The sequence below is a fragment of the Chrysochloris asiatica genome, unplaced genomic scaffold (genome assembly GCF_000296735.1).
Source record: "Chrysochloris asiatica unplaced genomic scaffold, ChrAsi1.0 scaffold00020, whole genome shotgun sequence".
Classification (NCBI taxonomy): Eukaryota; Metazoa; Chordata; class Mammalia; order Afrosoricida; family Chrysochloridae; genus Chrysochloris; species Chrysochloris asiatica.
Window position 1 is genome coordinate 22,780,462 of NW_006408538.1, and position 27,821 is coordinate 22,808,282.

Consider the following 27,821-nt stretch of genomic DNA (forward strand, 5'->3'; position numbering starts at 1 on the left):
ATGTCACCTACTGGTAGTGTTGTGGGCTAGGTATTGGACTGCTACCGTCAACGTCAGCGTTCAAACCCACCAACCACTCTGCTCCAATTAAGGTTTGTAGTCTCGGAAACTCTATGCAGGGTCGCTATGAGTCTGTGTTGAATTGATGGCTTGTCTGATTTGATCACCCTCTGAGTTTGGGACTATTCTCACCTCATCTTTATACAGACAATAAAAACCAGCAGAGAGGGAACCCTGAGGTGCAGTCACAGGAATCATGGGAAATACCAGCTTCCATGATGGCTTCCACATACCATGCCATCCAGCACTATTTACATGCAGATTGGAAATTCCACTCTTGATTCATATACTGATCAGAGTTCTATGAGCTCCTAGTTTCTTCTGTGTTCCTAATTGCAATGGTTAAAACCAATTAGGACCAGGGACTGTGTTATCCCACCATTCTGATAGGACAACCTCATTCCTGACAAATGGCATTTGGTAGTGACATGGAAGGCTCACCAGAATGACTTTCTCGATCTCCTTGGGTGCACACCAGTGAAACATCCCAGTGGAGTCATACTTCTTCACACTGGAGTCCATGTTATCAATCTGATCATTGCCAGGAATTAACAAAGGGTCATGCCTGCGGAGAAAAGAACAGGAAATCCTAAGTGGAAGATGTGATAAATTATAAAGGGACAGTGTCCTCAAGAGTTACAGGAGATGAAAAATGGAGGGGACGTGGTTGTCACTGGAGGCCATTTCTTTGGCTTCAGAACCCATCCTTTGAAAGATAACTGCCCCAAGCCACCACCACCCACTGAGAAATCCAGATGATCTCTGTCAGGGTTAATTCTGTCTTTCTCTGGTTCCTCTTTTCCTAAAATGATCTTCTTCACATCATTTTGTGCATTCAGCCATCTTTCTATGGATAGTCCTTTCCTCCCACTCTCATTTTATCAGTGAGCCAACATATGTACTCACATGTGTGCGTGTACACACACACACACATGCAGAGGCGCTTGTACACTCCAAAGGGTTGCTATTAGCATTGGCAATGAAGAGGAAGGAATAGGAATAGAGCTTCATGCTGGCTGACTGGCATGAGGATGGAAAGCCAATTACTTGCTCTTTCTGACTACAACTTCTGGCGTGATGCTCTTCGCAGTAAAAGCTTTAACAGGCTGCACTTTAAATATTTTAGCAATTTGCCCAATCAGATTTTCCTCTCCCAAGCTGAAGCCCTTTAAAGATTCAGAAGCATGTCACTTCAGAGCAGACTGACTACCACATGCCCACATCTGGAATACAGGATTTCAATATTAAACAACAATTCTCTCCCCTCGCCTTGACAACTGTATTTGCACTCACTGTCCAATGACTACCTCCCTCGCCCCTCTACCTTCGCCTACAGCTGCAAGCTCAGAAGCAATTGAGCAGAATTGTCTTGAAGTTCCAGGGTTGTTATATTCACCCACTCTTGCCTTGCTCATTGATGAAACCGGAAAATGCTTCTACACAGGCCGGAGACCTCCCTGCTGGTGGGTTGGCTAGGTAACCTCAGGTTGCATCACTGTTTGTGATTCCCTGTTACTGATTCTGCACATCAGTTTTAGGGGAGACCACTGTTGGTTTATACAACACTGACCACCACATAGAATTAAGATACTGTTCCCGAAGTACCAGTTACCCTGGAAACTGAGCTAACTTCCTGAAATACTACCAGTGTAATGTTTTAAATATATATATGAGCTTCATATTCTAAACATTTACTTAAAGGTTTTCATCATTTAAATGATCTATTAAGAGCATCAAAATGTGGCCTCTGTTTAGTTGTTAGTATTTATAGCTCTGAAATTTCTTTAGCTTCAGCCTAAACTTGTATATGAGCAATTGAGGATCTGTTTCACAGCCTGACTCTGGCTTGCTTTGGCTGATGATATGGAGCTTTTCCGCCATTTCTTCCCATAGATGTAGTCAATTTGATGTCAGTGTATTCCATCTGTTGAGAGCCACCTTTTATGGTGTCTTATGCTGTTTTCAAAAGTTATTTGCAATAAATAAGTCAAATGCCTGACAAACTACTTCAAAAAAAGCACCAGCCATTGAAAACCCCATGGGGCACAAATGGTCTTGCATTTAGATGGAACCCAAACCAAGTCTCCTTAGGATACAACTCCTGGATCAGAGCCTGCCTATACCACTGCCTGGATGTGGGCAAGTCACTGTGAGCAAATCATTCTACACTTTGGTTATCTGTATGCAAACTATTACAAAAAAGTATAACTCTCCAGAAATAAAATGAGTTATCTCCCAAAGCATGGGTTTGTCATCACTTGAGACTTTCCAGAAGAGCTGGGGATATAGAGAGGATTAAGTAATAAAGTAACCAAACCAAAGCCACTACCAAATATTATAAAACAAAATAAACAGTTTCCATCCAGTTGACCCCCAATTTATGGCCACCCCAAATGTGTCAGAGTAGAACTGTGTTCCATAGAGTGGTCAATGACTAATTTGTTTTCAGAAATAGATCACTAGAACTTTCATTTCAGGTGTCTCTAGGTAGATTTAAATTACCAAAATTTCACATGCACCACCAAAGGACTCCAAATTAAATGTAATACAGAATTCTTACTGTTGAGTGAAAGTAGAATCCCTTCAAAGTTTGAAGCAAGGGCTTCAAAAAGTTCATGAAAAAACAACAACAACAACAACAACAAAAAAAAGATAATGGAATTTTCCCATAAACTTTTTAAAGCCCCCACATATGTTCTCATTGGGAAAAGAGGTGGCTAGAATGATTTGGGAAATACTGGGTCATATGGGGCAATGAAGGGCTGGGGGGCACTGAGCAGGGAAAGACCAAGTTGTTATTGGAAATAAGATGGGGAGTGGGAGCACCAAAGCCTGATGACTTTAGCATTCCATTAAACACCATTCCCCAGTAGGTTCTACTGGTAAGGAAGAAGCTTGATTCATTCCAGCAAAAAAAGAGTATGTAATTATTTCAGGTAGTTTCTTTACAAAGGGTACATGTCTTTAACCGTGTCTGCTGCTATAGAAATTTCAAGTCTCTTAAGTGAACTTAAGAGTCTCCATGTGGTTCAGACAGTTTATATACTTGCTATCAATCAAACGTAGGAATTCCAGTCCACTCAGTTACCTTGGGAGAAAAGCCTATGACCTACTTCTGAAAAATCAATCAATGAAAACCCTGTGGAGCACAGTTCTAACTGACACCCAGTGTGGTTGCCATGTGTCAGAGTTAAGTCAATAGCAACTGATTATCCATCCATCCATCCATCCATCCTTCCATCCATCCACCCATCCATGAATCTATCCATCCATCCATCCATACATCCTTGCATCCATCCACCCATCCATGAATCTATCTATCCATCCATCCATCCATCCATCCACCCATCCATGAATCTATCTATCCATCCATACATACATACATCCTTCCATCCACCCATCCATGAATCTGTCTATCCATCCATACATACATACATCCTTCCATCCATCCATCCTTCCATCCATGAATCTATCTTTCCATCCACCCATCCATGAATCTATCTATCCATACATCCATACATACATCCTTCCATCCATCCATCCTTTCATCCATCCATCCTTCAATCTCTGGGTGGTATGAACTATTCAAGTCCTCAACTGCTAACTAAAAGGTTGGACTTTACAGTCACCCAGAGACACCTTGGAAGGAAAACCTGACAATCTACTTGGAAAAATATCATCCATTGAAGACCCCATGGCACAGAGTTCTACTGACACACATGTGGTCTCCATGATGGGTTTGACACAATGGTCAACTTATGCTGCTGAGAGACATCTGACATCAGTGAAGAGTAGTGTCTTTATTCACAGCAACTTCTGCTTCTACATAGAGATTTTTGGAATTTATATTAATAGAAGAAAACCAAACATTGGCCAATAAGCACCACAACAAATACTGCCGTGGAGACCCAGAGTAAGTGGGCAGTTTGTGGTACATGGAAGACAGGACCATCAGAAACCTTCATGAACAAAATCTGCCAACATTGTCATTTATGTTATATGCCACGGAGTTGGTTCCGATTCATAGCGACCCTGTACAGGGTTTTCGAGGCTGTAAATCTTTACGGGACCAGAAAGCCTCATCTTTCTCCTGTGAAACAGCTGGTAGTTTTGAACTGCTGACCTTGCGGCTCACAGCCCGATTCATAAGCACTACGCTACCAGAGCTCCTTTATAGGGTGATGAAAAGAACCATTTCCAAAGATATTTGGACTCACAGACCACTTAGTTGGAACCAAGAAACAACACGAGATACTGTCTTTCATGTCTTAGTTATTTCATGTATTTCCTTGATTCACAAAATCCCAAACTTCCCTAAAATGCTTCATAATCAATTCAAGGCTCATTTGTCACTAACAACTTAGCTGCTACACTGGTCTTCCTTTAGGCTAATAAGAAATCTCAAAGCAGAATATGTCTGCCGCATAGTCTACGTTGAAAGAAAACAAAACAGAAATAATGTACTAGGGTTTAGTGGGAGGCTTGTATCCCGCTTTTCAGCCACAATGCCATCTGGTGGGGACCTATATAACTGTGGGAATCTAAATGTCATTGTGTGCCACTAAGTCAGTTCTAACTCATAGCGACCCTGTACAGGGTTTCCAAGAAGCAGCTTACAGTCACACACTAGGACTCCTCTGAATCTGAATAAACAGGCTTTATCCCATCAACCTCAGCACCAGAGAACCCTCAGGACATAGCATCCCACTAATTGCATCAAAATCCATTATTACCTCCAAAATATTTTTTCATTTCATTCAAAGTGACTTCTGTTACTAAAAAGGCATAGTTTCAACAGAAAATTCAAAGTAGAAAATCTTCAGTTTTGACCGGATTAAGAACCCCCCCACTTTTTAAATTGAGTAACAATTGAATTTCTTATACTTGGGCTTCTTGCATCTGAGCTCACACTTGCAGCGTTCAAGCTAAAAACGAAGCATGTTGTTGTTGTGTGCTGTCGTTGAGTCAGTTCTAATGGATAGAGACCCTCAATAGGGTTTCAGAGGAGCGGCTGGTGGATTTGAACTGCCGACCTTACAGTACATTGCTTATTCCACAGCACCACACCAGGGCTCTGAAATTAAGCATGGCTGACTTCAAAGAAAGAAAAACAAAAGATCATTGTTTTGAGGGTTCGCCAAGCTCAGGCAATGCCATTTGCCATCACTTAATCTCAGGCATTATTCTAAATGCCAGGCTACAGCAGAAACACATCAAGCTTGCCCAGAGCCTAAAGCAAAACCACAAATCCCCTTCTAGAGAACGTGCTGTGAGGAAGCCAGTATTCAGTTTTAAAGAGTGCAGCTCCTCTTCTAGACAAATCCAGCAAATCCCAGTTTACTCTGTGCTAGTGGGCTCAATGCCGGACTTCAGAAATTGACAGTAAAGCATAGTGAAACAAACAAAAGGTTGTAAAAGAGGTAAGCTACAAAAACTATTTGAAAATGTCCATCCTTTTCCCTGCTTGAACCTCAACACCTCAAGTTTCTTTACATGATGAAGTCTTTTCTGTCTTTACACGTAATCCATCTCAGTTAAGGCACACAGACCCTCAGTGGTATCTCTGGGAAATGGGAGACTTGATAAAATGTAGGTGAACATCTTATCCCTATGCAAGTCCCTCATCCAAGTGGCACAGGCTGATTTTATTGAACATCTATTGTTCTGGTGTGGCGCTGTGGAATAAAGCATTTAACTACAAGGCTGGCAGTTCAAACTCACCAGCTGCTCCCCAGAATCCCTATATAGGGTTGCTATGAGTAGGAACCGACTCAATGGTACTTAACAACAATTGTATCAGACAAGAGGTCAGGAGTTACTAGAACATTTCTCAGACCTCAAAGCTTAACTCACATGCTCTTCATGAAGTCACCCTCAACAAACACCAAGACGGAAGTTATCTCTTGCATAAAGCTTGTCCATTACATCAGCTTGGACTCAGAGTACAATAGTGCTCCATAGGGTGCTCAATGGGTGGTTTTTCAGCAGTAGATCACCAGGTCTTTCTTTGACGGTGCCTCTGGGGAGACGCAAACTGAGTCTTTTAGTTAGCAGGCAAGCACTGCCTTTCCCCTTCTTAGGAAGTCCTATAGAAATGTGAGGGAGTCCTGGCGTGGCACTGTGGGTTAATGCGCTGGACTGCAAAGTCTGTTTGAAACACAAGGTCGGTAGTTCAAGGTCACCAGCTGCTCCCCAGAAACGCTACACAGGGTTGATGTGGGTCCAGACTGACTTAGCAGCACTTAACAACAGCAACAGAAATAATAAAACAGAGATAATAAATAACTTGGCTGTCTGTCTCATTCATTAGAGGCTCAGCAACTTCAGAGCAGGCAGTCCTGTTTGACTCCTTGATGTATCTCCTAGCACATGACCAACCAGCCAACAGCTGCTAAATGAACTTTAGTCCCCAAATACTCTTGTATCAGTCAACAGAGACTCACTGTGCCTTTTATGGAGACCAGAAAATGAGACCACAGTGAGAGATCATTCACCTTTGGTAAGTTGTGACAATCTGACTTTTCATTTTTTATGGGGACTTATTTAAATTTAGGCACAGGGCATTCACCATAAACTGTTTTGATCTGAAAGGACGCTCAGAACTTAAGTTCTAACCTATCAAGTTTGCAGCTGCTATAACTAGCTGCAGATGCACGAAGAACAAATGTCTGATGTCTGAAAATGACCCAGACAGACATCCTTAATTAAACAACTACTTGGTGCTCCAATCAAAGTTTGAGAATTTCTAAGGCATGGACCCTATAACTTCAAGCTTCTCTAACTGACGATTTTTAGAAATAGGGGTTCTCAAAAGAGTGTTCTTGGCCCAGCATCACCTGAGAGCTTGTTTGAAATGGAAATTCTTGAGCTCCATCCCAGAACCTTTGAATCAGAGTCTAAGGGGTGGAGCACGGCAAGCTATGTGGTGTTGACAAGTCCTGCGGGTGATTTGAATGTTAAAGTTTGAGAAACGCTACTCAAAAAAATTTTGGGGGGGTGGAAGAAACACTGTGGCTTGAGTAAGTGCTACCAAAGTCAGCGCTTTTTAGCAATACACAAGTTGAAGGCAGTGCCTTTATTCCACATCAGGACTAGGTCATGTGAGCAACATGTTTAAGGTATAAAATGCTGGGATCTGGACTTGCAGAACCTGATAGTAACTGCTTCCTATAACTGCTGCTCTCCAGGCATCTTGCCTGCCTCATCCTAGCAGCGGCCCTGCTAGTCAAGGACTGCTGCCGAAAGGACATTCGGATGAGCTAGGACACAGTCAGCTGTGACTCTCTGGGTCTTAGAGGGCTGATGTCATCTGATGGCGATCTTTACCCTACATGCTACACTAAAGGCTCTCTCTTGCTGAGCTCTATTCCCACGAGCTAATCAACAAATAGAGGAGCCCAGTAGCACAATGGGTTAACTATTGAGTTACTAACCACAAGTTTGGTGGTTCAGCTGCCCACTCCCAAAAAGACTTACTGTCTCTGAGACCCTACGGAGCAGTTCTACTTGGTCCTATAGGTTCTTTATTCATCAACATCAACTTGATGGCATTTGGTGGGTGATCAACATATAAACAAATGTAAAAGAGCAAATTAATTATTGGACTGCTCTTGTTAAGCAAGTCAGTTCTGACTCACAATGACCCTGTATAGGGTTTTCAAGGAGCAGCTGGTGGGTTTGAACTGCCAACCTTGTGGTTCACAGTCCAGTGATGATACTACAGCACCACACCAGGAGTCCAAACTAGTTCTCAAGGTGCAACACTTATCATCATCCATCAGTTTTCAACCCTCTTCTTCAGCTCCAAAGAAAACAACCTAGCATGTTGATGCAGTTTTTAGTCACAAGGGTCTCTGGGTATGCCAGCCTCAGGAGACTGCAGAAGGTCTCAGGTGGCGCCCTCCGAGGGCTCACATTTGAATTTTCAACATGGTAAACTGTTTCAATTGGAGGTACCTCATTCTTGTGTTTTCCTAGGTGGCTGCTGCTTATTGATATTTTGCAAAGATCTTGACTTTGGGACGCTGGCCCCACCTTGGCCCATTCTCCAACACTGACCACCTTCTCCTCTGTAATGACCATCTTCCTTGAGATATTGCTGCCCGCTAGCCTGCTGCCATCAACCGCTAGATGACCATCCTTGAAGCCATCTAGACACAACCTTGGTGCCAGGGTCTGATGGCCCACACATAACGATGCCCTCTTCAGTTTCCTGGTGACTATCTACTTGCATGTTTTGCCTGCCTAACAAGAAAACAAATCATCAAAAATAGTTGCCCTGAATAGGCCAGGTCTAGTTAGACAGCTGCTTTCCTCAGAGGAGGAAGGAAATCGCTGCCTTCCACGCTTGGAAGACAGCCCCCGGAGAACTGACATGCTGTTACCTGAGTGGAGATTGTACAAGATTCTGCTAAAATGAGCGGACAAGACAAGGACCCTCTTCTGAGCCTGCAGCCTGCCCAGGGGTCTGTGTCAAGCTTACCCAAGCTTTGGTATGATGAGGCCCGCTACTTCTTTCTTCTCCAGTTCTGTGGGCCCTGCCACATGCTCTTTGTGAACTAAGAGGTGAGACTTAGCTAATCTGCCACTGCTTTCTTTCTCTCTTTATTCTGCCCAGCAAAGAGCATTCTGAGGGTGGCATTCTATCCCCATTTCTGACTTGTCTCAAGCCATTTTGCCACTTCCTAGAAGGAGCTCTGGTAGTGTAGTGGTCACAAATCGGGCTGTGAACTGCAAGGTCAGCAGTTCGGATCTACCAGCTGTTCCACGGGAGAAAGATGAGGCTTTCTGCTCCCGTAAAGGTTTACAACCTCGGAAACCCTGTACAGGGTCGCTATGGGTCGGAACCGACTCCACGGCACATAACAACAATAAGTACTAAAGGAGCTCTGGTAGCGTAGTGGTTACAAATTGGGCTGTGAACCTCAAGGTCAGCAGTTCGAAACTACCAGCTGCTCCGCGGGAGAAAGATGAGGCTTTCTGCTCCCATTAAGATTTACAGCCTCGGAAACCTTGTTCAGGGTCTCTATGGGTTGGAACCAACTCGATGACACTTAACAACAACAGTACTAGAACATTTCATACTCACTGGCTTTAACTTGGGGAGTTCTAAAAAAAAAAGGGCCCATGGGAGCTGTGAGTTAAAAGAGAGGGAACGAGACTTAACAAGCAGATGAGGTTATTTCACTTAATGGTCAGTGGATGCCCAAAAGCATCATCTGTTTTCTTCCCATCAATTTCCCCGTCCACTCAGGAAGCTAGTATTTCCTGGGTCTCCTGACATGAAGACTTTTTCAAAGAGCTCAATTTCTCCCTTTTCTTCTTCTTGCTAGTCGAGCTGAAAGCTAGCTCTTTGTGTAAGTTACCCACCTGTCACATCCTGCATAAATCATCATGGCTCGTGGTACTCTGCAGGATTCAAGTCTCATTTGTGTTGATAGCAGCTCTTCAGCCGATCCCAGACTCATGGTGACTGTATGAGTCACAGAATGAAATGCTTTCTGGTTCTGTGCCATCCAGGGACAGGTTGCAGATCTGACCACTGGGATCCACCGAGGTTTCACTGGCTGATTTTTGGAAGCGGATCACCAGGCCTTTTTTCTTAGTCCATCTTCGACTAGAAGCTCTGCTGAAATTCAGCATCATAGCAATATGCAAGCCTCCACTGGAGAATGGTGGTGGGCCATCTCTTTCACACTTCTGTGTTCTGCAGGCCACATATCTCCTTATACTGCCATCAGTGGACTCCCCAAAACACAAGTTAAGGCATGATACTGCCTTCTCAAAATCTGAAGAGTTCTCTAGTGCCAGTAAGAAGCAAAACCCTCCGTGATCAAGTGCCCAAATACATTCTCAACTCTAGCTATACCACTCCAAGGACCCCTGGGATCAAGCCACATCAAACCACATGTTGCAGTTATGAACATTTGCTTTACATCTTCTATGGGAAGAATGATGAAGTAGTTAATAATAAGGGATCAGAGGCCAAACCACAAGGATTCAAATCTTCCCTAGTTAGGTACAACTTAACTAGACTTTACATTAGACTTTCCATCTCTGTGCTTCTGTTTATCATGAGGACAAGAGTAACAGATGCTGAGGTTGTTAGGTGCTGTCCAGTTGATTGTGAATCCAGTAGAATGAAACAATGTCCAGTCCTGCACCACCCTCACACATTGTTATGATTGAGCCCATCGTTGCCACCACTGTCAGTCTATCTCATTGGTCTTCCTCTTTTTCACTGACTGTTCACTTTAACAAGCATGATGTCCTTCTGTGCAGACCAATCATGCTGGAAACACTTGCAAGAATGACAAAGTCTCATCATCTTCACTGCTACAGAGTGTTCTTGTTGTACTTCTTCCAAACAGATTTGTTTATTCTTCTGGCATTTCACGGTACTTCCAATATTCTTTGCTAACATCATAATTCAAATGAAAGGATTCGTCTAGGGTCTTTCCTTTTTATTGTTTTAACTTTTAACATGCATATTAAGCGACTGAAAATATCACGTCTTGGGTCAAGCACATCTTAGTCCTCAAATTGACATCTTTGCTGTTTTAACACTTTAATAAGTTTTTTTGCAGCAGATTTGCCTAATGCAATACATCCTTTGCTTTCTGGACCTCTGCTTCCATGAGTGTTGACTGTGGATACAAGCAAGATGAAAATCTTTGTCATGCTGTTGTTATTTATTGGTCCAGTTGTGAGAATTTTTGTTTTCTTGACATTGAGGTGCAATTCATATTGATGGCTGTAATCTTTGATCTTCATCAGCAGGTATTTTAAGTCCTCTTTGTTTTCAGCAAGCAAGGTTGCATCATCTGCATATTTCAGGTTGTAAATGAGTCATCCTTCAAACCTAATGCCACATTCTTCTTCGTATCATCCACCTTCTTAGATTATCTGCTCTGTACACAGTATGGTAAAGGGTACAGCCCAACCACACACCTTTCTTAATTTTAAATTAGTCAGTATCCTCTTATTCTCTTCACATGGCTGCCTCTTGATCTATGTACTGTTTCCTCATGAGCACAATTAAGTGTTCTGGATTCTTCACAATGTTACCCATAGTTTGTTTGATGGCTTCGCATAGTTAATAAAACACAAGTAAACATCTTTCTGGTATTCTCTGCTCTTTCTCAGTCAAGATCCATCTGATGTAAGCAGTGACATCCTCCCTTCATATCGTCTTCTGATTCTGGCTTGAATTTCTGGCAGCTTCCTGTCAAGGCACTGCTGCAACTGTTTTTTGAATTATCTTCAGCAAAATTTTACTTGCATGTGATAGTATTTGATGATTTCCACATTCTGTTGGGTCACCTTTCTTTGAAATGAGCACAAACATGGATCACTTCCAATAGAATGGCCAAGAAGCTGTCTTCCTAATTTCTTGGTACAGGTGAGTGAGGACCTCCAGTGCTGGACCAGTTTGTTGAAATTTATATTCTTTTAGTTTGTTTTAATTTATATTCTTTTAGCTCCTGAAGCCTTGTTTTTCGCTAATGCCGTCAGTGCAGCTTGGATCTCTTACCTCAATATCATTGGTGATCATATTTTGATCAAGTGGTTGATCATCATCCAATTCTTTTTGATTCAGTGACTCTGTGTATTCCTTCCATGGTCTTTTGATGCTTCCTGGAGCAGTTTGTCCAAGGGGATTGGTGGGGGTATGCTGTGGAGTCTGCTGACTCATATCTATACTGTATAGGGTTTCCAAGGCTGTAAATCTTTACAGGAAGTGAAAGCCTCATCTGTCTCCAGTGAAGTTGCTGATAGATTCCAAGTGCTGACTTGCAGTTAGCAGCCCAATGCATAACCCTCTATGCCAGCAGAGACCCTTATTTGTCCATAGACTCTTTCAACATTGCAACTGAAGGATTGAATTTTTTCCTTCAGTCCTTTCAGCTTGGCAAATGCTGAGTGTATTCTTCCCTTTCAGTTTTATAACTGCCAGTCTTTATACATTTCATTTTAATGTTTGTCTTTGTCTTTACAATCTGCCTTTTTAAATTTTCTGTTCAGCTCTTCTATGTCAACATTTCTTCCAGTTACTTTATCATTTCTATGCTCAAGAGCAAGTTTCAGAGTCTCATCTGACATCCATTTTAGTCTTTCCTTTTTTCTTGTCTTTTTAATCTTTTTTAAAATTTTATTTTTGCTTTTGTCCTGGATGATGTTCTTGATGCCATCCCACAACTCTTCAATCTTTTCACACTTCAATACTTGACTTTGTCTTCTTCAGCTGCCCTTTGAAATTTTCTGCTCAGCTCTTTTACCTCCTCATTTCTTCCATTTGCTTTACTATCTCTACAATGGAGAGCACAAGTTTCAGCATCTCTTCTGACATCCATTTTGGTCTATTCCTTCTTTCCTGTCTTCTTAAAGACCTTTTGATATTTTTTCTGTGTGATGTTCTTGATGTCATCCCACAACTCTTCTGGTCTTCGGGCATTAGCATCTAATGCAACAAGTCTGTTCTTGAGATGGTCTCTAAATTCAAGTGGGGTATATTTAAGATCATATTTGGCTCTTGTGGACTTGTTTTAATTTTCTTCCGATTCACACTGAACTTGTAACTAGTGGTCTCTTCCCAGAGATGCAGTCGATCTGTTCCCTGTGTATTCCATCTGGTGAGGTCCAGGTATAAAAATAGTCATTACTCTTACAAAATTCTATCATGTAGGAAGAGTGGGGCATACTGTTGTTATTGTTGTCAAGTGCCATCAAGTTAGTACCAACTTATACAGACTCTGTATAGGGTTTCCGAGAAGCAGCTGGTGAGTTTGAACAACCAACGTTGCGATTCAAACCATCTTGTGGTCAGGTGCTTATCACATAGTGCCACAACAGGATATAGCCCACAAACAAGTTCAGAGTTTAAACGAGGATATTTGTATCTGGGTAACCACAGTGGTTACGAAGCAGACTGCGAACCGCAAGGTCAGCAGTTTGAAACTAAAAGCTGTTCCACGGGAGAAAGATGAGGCTTTCTGTTCCTGTAAAGATTTACAGCCTCAGAAACCTTATGCAGGGTCACTATGAGTCGGAACCGACTCCATGGCATACAACCACCACCAACCAACCACAGGGAAGAAGCAGTACAACTGTTGTGGCAAGAAGGGCATTGCCAGCATTGAGATGAAACAATGCGTATGATTTGCTGAATATGAAACTGATGATCTTGTCTTTAAATCTTCACTCAATCCACAATAATAATTTTTAAAACTTATCATGCAATCTTCACCATCATTTGCATCAGCACCACAGTTTCCAACTACTGACCCTTCCTCTTTGTTTCCAACTTTCGCATTCCCATCACCAGTACTATCAATGCAGACTGAAGAAGCGGTAGAATTCTTCAATTTCATCATCACTGACTTTATTGTTGTTGTTAGGTACCATCAAGTTGGTACTGACTCACAGCGACCCTGTGCACAACAGAACAAAACACTGCCTAGTCCTGGGCCAACCTCACAATTGTTGAGAGGTTGAGCTTTATTGGTTGGTGTATAAATTAGAGTAAGAGTGGTGTTAACTGGTCTTTTTTGTAGCTATGTGGCTATTATCCTATCACAGACAGCATTGTACTTCAAGACAGATCCTGAAGTAGAAACCTGGCTGTGATGGATCTTAAATGTGCTCTTTTGGCTGGTAAATGTGATGCCGTTCCTTTTCAATTTGACATTCCTGGCACAGTAAACCATGATTGTCCAATTAAAAATGGCCAATAGTAATCCATTTCAGCTTGCCAATGCCTAAAATATTGATCTTTATAGGTTCCATTTCTTTTTTGGATGACATCATTTTCCTAAATTCATAACGTATACATTCTCTTTACAATTACTAATGGATGGTTGCACCTGCTTCTCCTCACTTTGAGCTGTGCCTCATACGCAAATGAAGGTCCCAGAAACTTTTACTTTATCCACATCAATAAGGTCAACTCGACTTTAAGGAGACAGCTCTTGCCCAGTCGTATTTTGAGGGCCTTCCAACCTGAGAGGTTCATTGTCAGGCACTATATCTGACAATGTTCCCATGCGCTTCCCAAGGTTTTCAGTGTCTAACCACTCCCAAATGGTCTGCCTCTCCTCCTTCTTAGTCTGACTTAGTATTGGGAGCTCTGCTGAAACCCGTCCACCTTGGGTGATCCTGCTTGACCATTACACAACATACAAAATACCTCAGTACAGCAACTAACAGCAAGTTGTGGCTATGGCTATGGCTGTGTGCCGTGGAGTCGGTTCTGACTCATAGCGACCTTGTACAGGGTTACGGAGGCTGTAAATCTTTATGGGAGCAGAGCACCTCATCTCTCTCCTGTGGAACAGCTAGTAGTTTCGAACTGCTGACCTTGCGGTTCGCAGCCCAATTTATAACCACTACGCTACCAGAGCTCCTTACCAGCAAGCTGTTGTTGTTGTTGTTGTTAAGTGCCATCGAGTTAGGGTTAAATAAGTTAACTGGCATAAAACTGTGGGATGATGCCTGAAACCTGGTAAATTCACTAAACAAGGATATCTATCTATCTATCTATCTATCTATCTATCTATATATATATAAAACATTACTAGTCTAGAATTCCTTTCATCATTCAGAGCTAGATTAAATAAAACCTCCTTCACAAACAAGGCTTAACCCCAAACCAGAGTAAATCACAGCTCTTCCTCTCTTCATAGTCCAAGCTGGTAGAGTCTCCGAGTCATTCTTGCTCTGTCTTGCTAACTTATGATTGTCCGCCTCCTGTGAGCAATTTGAAGACAATTTGGCCTGACTTAATCCATCTTTTTTTTATATCCCTCAAAGACCTTCCACGACATCTTGAGTACAGTTGTTATTGTGGTGAGCAGCCGCCATCAAGTCAGCCCCAATACATGGCAATCCCATGGATAACGGGATCAGACCTCCACTGTGACCCGAAGAATTTTCATTGGCTGGTTTCTCAGAAGTGCAGAGTTTGGCTTTTCTTCCTTAAATGCCTTGGACTTCAAGCTCTGCTGACATCTGCTCAGCACGACAGCACCAAGTCTTCATTGTCAGAGGAGGGTGGCTATGCATGGAGTCCTTTGGCCAGGAATCAAACCCAGGCCTCCCATACAGAAGACAAGAAGTCTATCACTGAGCCAACACTACTCTCCCTGCGTACAGTTGTCGTTGTCATTGTTAAGTGCCACTGAGTCGGCTCTGACTCATAGTGACCCGACAGAGAGCTTCTAAGGCACAGGTGGTGGGTTTGAACTGCTAACCTTGCAGTTAGCAGTCCAGTACTTATCTCACAGTGCCACACCACGACTCCTTGTACATTCACTGCAAGCTCTTATGAAGCATTTTCCTGATGGGCATTAATCTGAGAGGAAGAATAGATGTAAGCAGCTGAAATGTAGAGCCATCCTGGGTTCCTTTAAAGGGCTATGGTGTGAAGACCAAGGCACTCATTCAATACCATGAGTCTCTTCATCTAAAAGGCATTTATGTGCAACAACTCAAAGGTGGCCATGGAACGAACTGAATGTGGATATTATCTGAGATGCCTGCTGCAACTCCAGTCAAAACAACATCCTCCCCTAAGGGGCTTTCGAGAGCTGCCACAGTATGTTCAACATGGCCCATGAGACCCACAATTCAGAATCATTAGCCTGGCAATAGAGAGAGGAAGTTCTCGCCCTATAGGCCTCACAACAGAGAAAAAAAAAAGCCCACCTACTGGAGTCCTGGTGTGGCGCTGTGGGTTAATGTGCCAGACTGCAAAGCCATTTGAACTTCAAGGTCGGTGGTTCAAGCTCACCAGCTGCTCCTCGGAAAGAAACCCTATACAGGGTCGCTATGGGTCAGGACCAACTCAATGGCACTTCACAACAACAACATCCTCTCAAAGTTAGAGTGCAGCGGGCATCAAAAACCAAAGGAAGGGCTCCTCAACATCTTCCATGTTGAGATCAGCAAGGAAGGAAAGTATCAGGCAGAGAATCATCAAGGTCGCGGCTCCTCAGAGGATGTGGAGCCAGAGGGGATTATGACATGTGTCCAGGCTCGGGGCTTAGACACTCACCATTGGATCTCCTGTCTCGGATGGAGAGAGATATTTGTTGTCAGGGAGACTAAAATCCATACTGTATCAGGATCCTGACACAGGCTGGTCACCCAATGATTGTACAGAGAGCTGAGTGACACTTAAAAGACCAGGGTAAACCTGATAACAGAACAAAGGGGTGACAAAGGCCATGCACGTCAGACTTCCTGTAGATGATGTGGAAGGGGCCCTCACCTGGGAGCCTGTTTTATATGCAGGAGCCACAGTGATAAATGAAAGGTCAATACAGCCCATTCAGGGTCCCTGTTTCCTCCTGGAGCACTCTTCTCATTTCTCCACCATGAATGGTTGATTCTACTCAGCCAGCAGGTCACATGCTTATGCAAAGAAACCAACCTCAAATAAATTATTGCCTTCCTTTATGTATTGCTCAGGTTTTAAGAAATGAGACCTAAATGACGAACCTTCTAAAGAACAGAAGAGTTTAAAGAGTTAGGGGGAATACAAGTCAGAAGGTGTTGTATGAGTCGCTTGGTTTTCAGTCAATAATTAAGAGGGAATCTAGCAAAAACAGGCCCTGCCCAGCCATTGCCAATGTCATCTCCAAGTACAAAGGGTTATGCATTCACATGATGGGCATGAAGAAAAGTGGAGAGAAAAGGTACTAGTGATTTTCAGACAAAATGGTCCCTCCCCTTCCATGCGGAAGATCCAGGTTCAATTCCAGGACAGCATACCTCATACACAGTTACCACACACCCATCAGTGGAGACATGCATGTAGCTATGATGCTAACCAGGTTTCAGCTAAGCGGCAGACTACTGAACTAGGAAGAAAGGTCTGGCAATCTACTTCCAAAAAATCATCCAAAGAAGTCCAATGCATCACAATAGTCCAATCTATAACCATTCATGTGAATAGCACAAGACTGTCCAGTAGTTTTTCATTTGTGCATGGGGTCACCATGAGTCGGCATAGTAGCCAACACCAATGTCAGGCAGAGCACATAGTTTTTGTTGTTAAGTGCCATCAAGTCAATCCTGACTCACAGAGACACTGTATAGTTTGCGAGGAGCCGCTGGTGACTCTGAACTATGAACCTTGAGGACCTTATAGTTAGCAGTACAGAAGCACTCCAGAGTATGTAGCTGTGGCTATTGCTAAGTGCCATCGAGTCAGTTCCAACTCACAGAAACCCTGTATAGGGTTTCTGAGGAGAGGCTGGTGGATTTGAAGCACTGACCTTGAGGTGCTGATCCTACAGCGCCACACCAGGGTTCCCCAATAGTCTGTGGAACAGCTGGTAAGTAAGAGGTCATGATTAAAGAGGTTTAGACTTTCTGACTGGTCATATGACTGCCCATTTCAGCTGGGCTGGGATGGAGGAGAAACCAACCAGCAAAGGCTGCTACGCGTCCCTAGCAGCAGTCCAAAGGCACCAGCAGGAGAACCGTGAGTGAGTTCTGTGTTTGGCAAGTTTCCGCTCACTGCCTGACCCTCGTTTAACAATTCTGATGTACCAAGGAGCAGACAGCTCCAGCCCAGGATGACTGCCTCCTTCGGTCCCTGTACGGCAGGCAATGAAAGCAGGATCCACTTTGAAAATTCTCCCCCATCATGCAAACTGACACAGGCAGGCTTTTCAAAAACCCACAGCCAATCTGTTGATCATTACTTATTTACAAAGGCCTTCGGGCAGAAAGTCCTGTAAAAACCAGGCTTGGTATATACTACCTTTTTCTGCTGGTGGAAAAAAAAGTCCCCCCCCCCCCCAAGGCTACCTCAAACCATCACTTTCTATTGCACATAAAATGTAACGTGTAACACTAAAGTATTTAATATATATGGTATAATATATCTACAGGAGGGCATTTGTGTAGAAGTATGTTACCCTGGATTTGGTAATTTGATGTTTTGCTGAAGGCTACGACTTAAAACAGCCTCTACCTCATACAGAAGACCTGTCATCTTGGTACCCAAGAGCCAACAGAATAAAGAAGTACCCTAAAGCAGCAAAACTTTGACACAGCTTTGAAGCATATGAAAACAGTATAACTCCTCAGAATTATTATTACTCGAGATCAAAGAAATGAGCCATACTTTACATAGCAAACAGGGACAGGGAATTTGGCTCGAAAGGTTGGAGATTTTTCAGACTTCTCTTTATTTATTTATTTGCTTCTCTAAATTTAGGCAAAGCAGAGCGCCTGTACAGTTCTGTACTTTAAATGGGTAAAATTATTGACATTCGAGAAGGCGATTACCTAAAAAGTGAGTAAATAGCAAAATGGCGCTAGCTTCCAGTCACCATAAAATTGACAAGGTTGGCAGTCGGTTTCTTATATCCCTCTTCATAAATGGTAAACAAGCGTGTACATCAGCAACCCCCAGGCCCGGCTGAGCAAAGGGGAGACCAGAGACCATTGAAGGAAACGTGCAACAGGAACATTGGGTCATAATGGAAGAAGGGTTCATGCTGGGTGAGTCTCCCACTGAGAACTGGCATTGTGAAATCACAGGATGGAGGACGGACACCTTTGTTTATGTCCCAGAAAGGTGAATGTGGAGGATCTGGGAGATGTGAATGTGACTGAAAAGGAGAGAGGGAAAAGAAAAGCACCGTTTTTAGAATTCAAATAAGTAAAGGAAGGGTATAGGCTTTGTTAATGGAGAGAGGTCAACTTCCGCAAAAATGATGGGTGTCTTCATGTGGTAGTCCTAATGGCTGATGCATGTCTGACGATCATTCCTGTTTTATGCACAGGCTGGAGAGTTAGGCTGTCTAGGGAAATACACAGGGTCCTCAACCCCTCCCCTAGAGGTTGGCAATCTGAACTCCCCCAGCAGTGATATGAAAGAAAGATCTGGAGCTAGGCTTATCTCAAGATTAAAATTAAAAACATCCGATGAAACAGTTCTATTCTGTAATACATGGGGTCACTATGAGTCAGAATTCACAAGACAAGCAATGAGTCTGGTGGGGTTTTGGGGGGTGGGGGCGTGGCAAATGAATAAAAGATGACGAACAAAAGGGGGAGATGAAAGATGAATTGGCCAAGAAACCTGTAGACCACTGGGGCTATTTGATTGTACTTGCCACTTCCTAGATGAGCCATAGTTTTGAAAGATAAAGAGGGAGAAAAGCACGCTGTAATTCATAATTAATACTGCTTTTAGCCAGCGCAGAACTGGATTACTTTTGAACTTTGCTTTGGCAAGTCCACAGATTATTAGACTTTTTTTTATCAGTCAAAATCAATTAACGGAAATTTGATTTCAATCGACAGGATAAAAGGCAGGTAATCTTCAGGTTCATTTTTGATTGTGATGATACATCTCACATATGGCCTTAAGTACAGAAAACAGTCCTCAGAGAGACTCCAGCAGAAAGAGACTTGCCGGAGGCAAACTAACCACATGAGTTCCTCTGATTGGCTCCCGCAGTCATTACTGCCACTGCTGTTTAGGAACTACACATAGACAGGACACGGTGACAGCTAAGACTTTAAAGCCGATGTATTTTTCAAACAGCTTTTCAAACTGTTTTTCATGACAGAATTTTTTCAGCTCTATCATTAACTGCTGACAAGCTGACAGAATAAATACTCCAGCCTTTAAGAAGCCATCTAATGATCTAGCTCCCCTCCCCCTGCCTTGTTCTTGCTGGGGAGGGAGGGGAGGCAGGAGCTGGGCTTGGGCAGGGTGAGGGGGAGGTGAGGAAGACAGGGGATGAAGTTGCTAGACTGGGAACCTTGGGCTTCTGTGTGTGGCCTCTCCTCTTACCTCATCAGCTTGGGCGAGGAGTTCGGGGAGTTCCGCATGCCTCCGTTCCGTTGCTTTTTTTTGGGTGACAGTGTGGACGGCTGTTCATCTTCAACTGGAAATACAGGCAGCTCATGAGATTATGAACAGTATGAAGGCAGACTGTGAGATACAGGTAAAATATCAAAGGACACACATTCAAGGCTCAGTCACTCACGAGTACTTCACGGCTGTCTTTTTTTAATATATATATATAGGACCCCAGTGACAGACAACAAATGTGTTAGTCAAAGAGGCCAGCCTAGAAAAAATGAGATGAGCCCCTACTGACACCGCAGCATTTTGAACATGCACTTTACACCGATTAAAAGTTTCAAAATGTCCCTGCCATAAAAGCAAAAGAAATTATGATTTTATCTGCATATAAAAATATGGAAGCATTCAACATTACTCTCAGAGTTCATTTGAGTTAAGTTGCTTTGCTGGGCAATCTGATGAATATTCTCATAACCGAAATCAGAGATGAAGTTGTATTTGAAACAGTGGCATCATGGCTGCCAACCTGCTGTTTGTCCAAATGAACCAACGTAGCGGGTTCCATTCGGAATCCTTGCATGCCTGAGAAAGAGCCTTCAAGAGAGGCAAGGATTCAAGGCCTTAACAGACAATGTTTCAATCCGGTAGGACTGGGAACCTTGTGCATGCTAGCTCCAGAATCCCCAGACCAACTCAGCTCTGAACTCTCCACATCCAAGGAAGGAAGGCTGTGCAGAGGGATCCTTTGTGAACTGATGGCAATAGTCTGGTTGGGAGGTTAGAGAGGCCAGCAGGCAAATAGCACCCACAAGAAGCAGGAGGTTGCTATCAAAGGGGAGCTCTGATGATGCAGTGAGGGTGGGGTGGTGAAGGGAGAACAGCAGGAGGAATTGGAAACCAAAGGCTGTTTTCCAAATGTCTAAACCACATAGATCACTAAGCAATGTGAAGCTTTGCTCACAGACACCACAGCCCACTTTACTGCTTTTGCCCAGACACCTACTAATACGCTCTGTAGATGATCAGCCTGCAGCGGGCTTTATTAAAAGAGAGTTACTTGATAATTAGTAGATGCATACCCAGTCTGTCACCCAAGGGCATCAGCAGCAAAAGCCTAGTTCTCCTCTCCCCACCCCCATCCTTCAGGCTACAGCTGTAATGTCAAGCAGGAAAAATAGGACCCTCAGATTCTCAAGGGTTGATTGTAGCAGAGACTAGGAGGAAGAGCCCCTGAAACTCAGAATGCACAGCGGTTATCTTAAAACGAAGAAGAGAAATATTAGCGGTGGCAACGTCTGAAGCAGCCTGACCCAGGAATAGCTCACTTTAGTGTGCGTCACTGCATTGTACTCCGAAGCTACTGTACTTTTCACACGTTGAAGTTGAAGGTTTGGCACACCCTTCTGTTGAGTATGTCTGCTGGCACATGTTCGCTTGGAGACTTTGTTACCTATTTTGGTCATTCACCATGTTTCAAACTTTTTCATCAAGCTGCTTCACACTTACTAGACTGCTGTATAGTGTGAACGTTAACTTCTATATGCACTGGGATACCCAAGGATTCTTGTGACTTGCTTTATTGTGAGAATTCAGTTTACTGCGATGGTCTACATCTGAACCCACACTATCGCATATAGGCCTGTATACGTTAATGCTGCCCAAGTCTTCGGTGGGAAGAAAATGCCATCTCAGAGACAATTATGATCCAGGACGACTCATATCAGAGCATGCATGCTACAATATTTCCCTGAAAACTCTAAATAAATTTATCATGCTATGATAAAAGACCTCATAGGGGATTATAAAAACCCAGTGACCCTTCAAACCTATTCTATCAAACCTGTTCTATCTAACTAGCCAATTACTGTCAGCCTGGTGTTGTCTAAATCCTGGCTGACTCATGCAGGGAACAAGAATGTGATACAATGTAACAGGGGTATCAGAAGCAATAAAGTCAAGAAAGTATCTGTGAATGCCCCCAGCTCACTTACTCTCCCACATACCCTTTCCTCCTCTCTCCAAAGCCTGTATCAGTCACTTTGTGCTTCAAGCAGGAAAGTGGCTGGGAGGATATCTATCACATCTTATCAGAAATAAGTATCCACAGCAAATCACACAGAGACTAAACACACTTAAAAGATTAAAGGGAATAAAAACAGGCCACATAAATGATATTGAAAAAAAAATCACTTAAGAGTTGATATGCATCTTAGAGTTGATAAAAAAAAAAAAAAGCAAGTGGGCACTTTCAGCTTGACCTGAATTCATCTTCCTTCCTTTCAGAGGGTAGGGGCCTAGATTGTGCACATGTGCATGCATATGTGTGTGGAGACAAGTACACTTTTGTGCTACTCCATTTTAGGATGGAGTAGAAAGTCTTGCACTGACTCCAAAGTCACCACTTCACATGGGCCACTTGTCATTGTTGTGTTGTGGATAGAATGACCCAGATTAGCTGAATGCTGGTGTTGTTAGTGCCCTCAAGTACATGCCAACTCAGAGGGACCCTATATAGGGATTCCGAGACTTTACATCTCTGTGGGAGCAGAAAGCCTCATCTTTCTCCTGAGGAGTAGATAGCAGGCTCGAACCGTGAACCTTGTGGTTCGCGGTCCAGTGCTTACCCGGTGGAGCCACTGCACTCCCAAGATTACTCGACTAGCATGCTGGGTTAAATGTGTGTTTGTGAACATGTGAATATGTCTAATGGGCTTCTCTCACATAAGTTGTCCTATGGTTAAAATAAAAACATCTGAAAAGGTCTTTTATCTAACGTAGTATATGATGGTTGGCTTGATCGATGCTACCAGATGTTACCAGGGTTTCCTGCCACTCTATAATTTGAGTCTATATTGGTTCAAATTTGAGCAGCTGCCATTCCTTCTGGCTTCTCTTGCCTAACTTTTGTATCCTCATTTGCATTCGGCCTACAGTGAATGCCCCCCTTTGGTTAAGTGCCCATTACCCTAACACTTTACCACTACCTATGGTTTACCTAGAGCGGTCTTCAGAAGCAAATGCTTGCAAGCTAATACCTGCTAGCCAGCTCCACTGAGACACCTCATTTTGGTGGTAAAGTTATGCCCCTTCTATACAAGGAAACTATTTTCATTGGACTCAGAAAGACCATCCATCATAATCATGTTGCATTTAAGCTAGGATTTGTTCTTTTAAATGAAACTCGTGTTCAAAGGTTTCCTTCTGTGCTCACAGTCTGGAAATATAGATGTGTTCCCTGAAGAGTTGGGGGGAAATGTCTCCAGCTTGAATATACGAGTGCTATGCAGAAGAGACCATTACATATAGTTTAGGTCCCACAAGATAAGCAGTGGCCACTCTGATAATAGGCTATAAACCACATTTAATTATTAGCCTTTGTGTGGAGTCTACCTATTTCTGCATAGTTACAGAAAGTGGATCTAGGAAAATGTTACTTAAGCTATAAAATATATTTTCACTTCCTGGTTTCTATGACCACATGAGAAAAATAAAAATTGGATTAAAAGGGAGACTCAAGTTTACTTTCTTTCATAAAAGACAAATGTATTGAAGGAACAGCCAAGTACCTCGCGACATCTTACTTTTACTGGCCTATCTTTAACTGACTTTTTGGCTAATTATATTCAAGTCTGTTTCTAGCATTTTCATTTGCCTCCCTGCTGTGGAAGTCCCATGAAGGTATGCTCTGCAACAGAACTATGACTTACCACCTTCTTTAAAATACAAACAAGTTCAGGAATCCAACGTGGAATTTTTATAGGAACTGAACTCCATCCAGTCTCCAAGTACTCAGAAAATTCAAGGGTTTGTTGTTACACATCCCCAAGTACAAAACTTAATGTGCTGTTGTAACTTCCCAGCACTTGCTTGTCTAATAGGCACTGAATCTAACAGTTTTACAGTTTGGGAAGACTCAGTGCTAGAAAAATGTCAGACGAGTCTACTGAGGCTTCAGATTCCCTGGTTTACACTGGTGTTTAATTTAAAGTTACAATGATGTTTTAACATGTTTGCTTATATTCGACTAAAGAGAGGATTCATTATTTCAATGACATAACCTCTAGACAATGTTCTGGGAATTGATTTAAGATGTGCTGGTAATTCCAACAGCCTTAATGCAGAGTCAAACATCTGTAACAACATTTTACTCGGTTTCTCCTCAGCATTTCTGTTTGCAAGCAAAAGAAAGGCAGTATCTTCCAGAATTCCTGGCCAGAATGTGGAGCTTATTTCAAAAAAATTATCGTATTTTTTACGAGATAATTTTTAGAAATCTCTCTGTGTGTCTTAGCTAGGTTGCAAACACTGTGCTGGTGTTTACCAGTGTCTCCTTAGGGGCCCTTGGAATAAAATGGGGCTAGGATTACAACTTTCAACTTTCTAGAACATTCCAGTGCCAGCAAGTGGGAGACTCAGTTCTAGCCTGGGGCATATTCCCTCTTGCCTATTTCCCCAACTGAATTTAAGAGATGATGCCCTTTGGTACTTGAAGGTGAATTTGTTGGCTGGAGTTAAAAAAAATAATAGTTCAAAGCAAATAAATTTGACAATGTCATAAAAGGCAAACAACTCATAAACATGAGTTAACTGGCTATCTCCATTATATTATTAATCACCACATCTGGAGAGACCCACATCTGCACACACTTAGCAGGTCATTAGTAATGGCATATTCACACTGGAATCACTCACAGCAAGAGTCATGCAAAGTGCTTTGAATGCGAAGGCTTCTAGCTAACAGGGCTTCCTCTGAAAGTTTTAAGCAAGCTGCTAGTTTGGGGATGGGGTTGTTTGAATGATTATTGTTTTTTATGACTTTTCTTTTTAGTATTTTGCTGCCCAGAAAGCCAGAGGCATGCTAAAAACCACAGTAGTTCTAAGTGTCTTCTTCAAGTGAGTACAGCCTGTTACAGTTGGCCTCTGAGGGGTGCAGGGCAGAGCAGACAGCCTTTGTGGTTACTAGAAACTGGGATGGGGTTCATGCACTCCTTCACCTGGCTCAATCACAAGCCGAGAATTGGGAGCTGCGTTCTTGAACTCAAATGGGTCTTTGGGATAGCGTGATCTAGGTGCCACTTTGACTGTCAAACAATAAGGAGAAAAGAAAATGGGAATTAATCCTTTGTGAAATCTGTTATAAAAGCTCCAAACCAATCTTAACATTAAAATAGAATGTTGGCTTTCAATTAAAATGCAGGTTTCTCTCCCACAGCTCAGTAGAATTTATTGTTTTGTTTTTTTTTTCATTTTCTTTTACCCTAATGATTTCCTGGAATCCTGGGGTGGTGCTATAGGATAAGCAATGGCATGCAAAGTCTTTTTTTTTTTGACTGAAAGGTCCTTTTGAATCCCAATACAGGGCTCCATGGCACTTAACAACAATCATGACACAGCATTCTTTCTGTGTTGTTATTGTCATCCACATCAATAAGGAAAGTATTTGTGGAAATTCAGAATTTATGCATTCAATTTCAGAAACAGGAAGCTCACCCCTCCCTCATACCAATCTAAGACACACACTAAAAAAACTCAGTTTAGCAGCAAGATCAGACCTAGTGTCTCCTGAAGCCTACAAAAAAAGGAATCTGTTTGAATAATCATCCTATTCCAAGTCATCGGCACCATGACCGTAGACTATATTTGTCCATCCCAAACCAGAAGTGTGGTCAGTTACCTTGGTTGTGGTGGTGGTGGTGTGCCATGGAGTGGTTCCGACTCATAGAGACTCTGAACAGGGTTTCAAAACTGTAAATCTTTATAGGAGCAGAAAGCTTCATCTTTCTCCTACAGAAAGACCTGCAGTTTTGAACTGCTGACCTTGAGGTTATCAGCCAGACTCATAACCACTATGTTACCAGAGCTTTTTGGTTGTGATAATGTTGCCTGAGGCTTTGTCTTCAGTCTATAACTGATTGGATTGGCTAAAAGGGAAATCAGAATGGACCCAGGGAAATAGGGTTCTTGTTAAGTCTTTGTAGAATATGGGGCCTCAGGTGGAATCCTGAGCCTCATCCAGAACCTTCTGAGGTGAGAAAGTCCCAATTGAAAAGACATACAAACCAACACGGAAAGGCTAGAGGGACAGATGATATTTCTTGAAAGAAAGACCAGCAGAAAAAAAGTAGACTGTTGGATTGATAGACTATCAAGCAACCTTGGCGCCATCAAGGTGAGAAAAGTCAAGGCGAATCCCCTTCTAAGACTGAAACTGAAAGAGAACACATGAGCAGTCTTGTAAACTCGCTGGTGACCACCCTGGTCTAGTTGTGAGTGGAAGTAAGGGGAATACAGCAATGAAGACGTGGGCTCCATAGACACCTGTTGACCTTGGGGTGAGAGAGAGATAGGAAGGGCTGGCTGGTCTGAAGCCTTGTACAATGACCTAGCCACTGGAGGCTAGAACTGAAAGTGAAGAGGCCAGCTGGTCTGAAGTGGCGGGAGGCATGCAAAAAGCCCCAGACTTTCAGATAATACCCATTTGACCTAGCTTGGATGGCTAGCTGTCCAGAACTCCATCAGAGGATGTTAAAGAAGTTTGATACAGGGAGCAAGTGTAAATTTCTACAATTTGATGAACTGGATCTTTGCTTATGGTTGTAGCTGCTCAGAATTCCAACCAAAAGGGAAGGACTCACATCAAGGATCAAGATTGCCTCTTCAATACACTGAGTTGATAGGGATGGGCAACTGGGCTACCAAAATTGGGGGCTATAAAGTCATGAAGTGGCTGGCTTACAAGAGGGATAAGGTAGAATCACCACTGAATAGTTTTCTTCTTTCACATGTGATTTTGGTGAATGGGGGTGGGGATGGATGGGGAGAGGATTTTATGATTCAATTGTGAGTCACTGTTATCAGGACTAATTGTGTTTGTCACAACTGCAAATGTAAATGTGTAACTAAAAGGGGGAAGTAGTTAATCTTTCATTTTGGGAAGAAAAGACCCTAGGACCAGCAAGAGAGGAGAGCATGAGTGGAGCATGGGGTCCTAACCAGAGGGGCAGCGACAGCAGAGACAGTGGCAGAGCTGATGGCACAGAAAGAGAGAGCAGCTGAGGACTCTGGGCTCAGGGACTGAGAAAGGCTGTGTGCCTGGCTGAAGGCAGGAGGCTGGCTTGAAAATGTGCCCTTTGGACATTTAAACGAATATATATTTTCTGTTTTCTATAAGAACATTTTTAAAAAAAAGGAACAGATGTAAATACTGTTGACTGATGGTACATGGAGGAGATTGTAATCATTGCAATGAAACAAGGTATGATTTATTGAATGTAAAACTGATGATCTGCCTAGTAAACTTTCACTCAGTTCACAATAAAAACTTGAAGAAGAAAAAAATAGCCCAGATTTTTCTCTCCAAATAAAGAGTGGTGACGTATAGCATCTCTGGGCATCATCGACAACAGCATGAACAGAGGGTGTGTGCTCTCTGCCGCTTGGCCTATGAATGCTGCTGTACAAAGACTTAGGGAAGGAGAGAGGGGAAATTGCTAGAATTGAGAATCTTATGCCTTCTATTTTCTTTGAGATGGTCAAACTCTTTCACAAGAAAAAAATCAACCCAGGCACAGTCATTTGGCAACTTTTAATTTACCATGTGCAAAATTCCCCAGCTGATCTAACCTCTCTCGCACCCAAAATTCTGGGTAAATTTCCTCTTAAGGTCTCACAATGTGACCACAAGAGTCTGATCACTGGGTTGTAACAAAGAGTGGAGCTCACCTCACATAGGGGCATTTCCTGTTGTATTATTCATAGACTAGCACCTGGCTACCAGTCACACAAGCAAGACCCATGAGAAAGTGTGGCTGTGTCCTTAACCAACAAAGTCAAAAATAACAGTGATACTAGTATTGAATATTAATAGCAATTACCAAATAAATTATCCTTACTATGAATTTGGTAATACTAACTTGAAGAATGCAGGGCT

The 27,821-nt window shown here is 42.7% G+C and overlaps 1 protein-coding gene across 31 annotated transcripts in view; it reads right to left on the reverse strand.

The window, feature by feature from the left end:
* Positions 1 to 27,821, reverse strand: part of KCNMA1 (potassium large conductance calcium-activated channel, subfamily M, alpha member 1) — a 1,077,241-nt gene that overhangs the window by 129,356 nt on the left and 920,064 nt on the right. For 29 of the 31 annotated variants that reach the window (XM_006837432.1, XM_006837421.1, XM_006837418.1 and 26 more), the window contains 2 exons: positions 19,877 to 19,970; positions 502 to 625 (listed from right to left, as the gene is read on the reverse strand). In XM_006837432.1, the coding sequence (XP_006837495.1) occupies positions 502 to 625; positions 19,877 to 19,970 (218 nt within the window). Of the gene's footprint in view, positions 1 to 501; positions 626 to 19,876; positions 19,971 to 24,885; positions 24,973 to 27,821 lie in introns of all 31 variants that reach the window. The other 2 variants (XM_006837425.1, XM_006837424.1) reach the window with 1 other exon arrangement.